The sequence below is a fragment of the Lipotes vexillifer genome, unplaced genomic scaffold (genome assembly GCF_000442215.2).
Source record: "Lipotes vexillifer unplaced genomic scaffold, Lipotes_vexillifer_v1.1 scaffold29, whole genome shotgun sequence".
Classification (NCBI taxonomy): Eukaryota; Metazoa; Chordata; class Mammalia; order Artiodactyla; family Lipotidae; genus Lipotes; species Lipotes vexillifer.
The window spans coordinates 946-2,456 of NW_006776904.1; the positions used below are offsets into that span (position 1 = coordinate 946).

Here is a 1,511-nt window from a genome sequence, read left to right on the forward strand (position 1 = left end):
TTATTTATGTTTTAAAAAAAGCCTTATTTATAAGGAAGATAAAGACTAGGGAATAACAAGAATACTACTAGGGCTTGCAATGAAAAGTAAGCTAAGAAGAAGATGAAGTAATTATTTTCAATTATACCACATTCTACAAAATAGCAAAAAACTCCCATTACATTTTGTATAATATGAGAAAAAGCTCTTTGATCCATGAATGGGCTAATCCAACAGCTATTCACATAATTCCTGTCCTTTCCAGGGAGAATAGCAATCAATGATCAAGAAGGAAAGTACAAGTCACAAAAAGCATGAAATCTTACTTTTTCATCATCTTCAGTAAATGGAGCACCTTCAGGAATCTTATTTATTGCTTGGGCCACACCGATAATCTCACCATCACTGCTTCGGATAGGCATGCACAGTAATGATTTTGTCTTGTATCCAGTTAGCTTGTCAATTTCATCATTGAATCTTCTATCCTAAAAATAAGACAGAGAGGGCACCATTAACTGCATTTGCATTGTTGTCAGGGAGAAGAAGAGAGAATGTTTCTGTGTGTGATACCTTATCACTGGGAACTTCACCCCCCAGAGTTTTAATGACAAGAACAGATCTGATTTCATGTTGAATTCACCAAAGGAACATAAATGAAAATAAATCACCACCATAGTTTTTAACCATGGTAAATGAAGAGAGAAACTTTAAACCCCACTACAACAATATATCAAAATTGGGGAAGGGGCAAGTGTTTTTAATAGAACTTCACACTGTGCTATTTATTAAAATATGTTATTTCGCACAGACAACTGGCTATGAAGTATCATATAAGAAATATATATTAAACATTATGAAAAAGTATGCAGAAAAAGCAATGTTTCCTCAGTCAAAATGATCCTGTGAAAAAAACAGAACGTATGGGCCCATACTGATACTTTTTAAACATTTTAAAAAATGTTTTTAATGTGGTGGGTAGGGAGGAGGTAAAAGGTTTCTTTACACAATGTCAGCTAAAAAATGTAGAAGGACTGATAAAATTATATAATATCTATTTTGCAACTACAGATACAATAATGGATACAAGCAAGGATCATCAACAGATGCCAATACCATTGGATGAAAAATTGTTAGTAAACAGGGTATTCACTTAAGTCTCAAAGTGCCTCATTAAATTCAAAGACAAAAAGATGTCTTTATCATTATCTAGTGGACATCATATTAAACAAGTAATCAAACTTAGCATCACCATTAATGAGACAAAACAGCACCATGTGCGCCTCCTGATGTGATGCAATAAGAAGGACACAGCGTCATCAAGAATGTGGAATGGGGCTTCCCTGGTGGCGCAGTGTTTGAGAGTCCACCTGCCGATGCAGGGGACATGGGTTCATGCCCCGGCCCGGGAAGATCCCACATGTCACAGAGCGGCTGGGCCCGTGACCGTGGCTGCTGAGCCTGCGCATCCGGAGCCTGTGCTCCAAAACGGGAGAGGCCACAACAGTGAGAGGCCCACGTACCACAAAAAAAAA

The 1,511-nt window shown here is 37.5% G+C and overlaps 1 protein-coding gene across 1 annotated transcript in view; it reads right to left on the reverse strand.

Moving 5' to 3' along the window:
• Positions 1-279: 279 nt before the first annotated feature.
• Positions 280-1,511, reverse strand: part of LOC103073478 (dual 3',5'-cyclic-AMP and -GMP phosphodiesterase 11A) — a gene marked incomplete at its 3' end in the record, with an annotated part of 53,582 nt that continues 52,350 nt past the window's right edge. The window contains exon 2 of the mRNA XM_007450731.1: positions 280-464. Within this exon, the coding sequence (XP_007450793.1) occupies positions 280-464 (185 nt within the window). The remainder of the gene's footprint in view (positions 465-1,511) is intronic.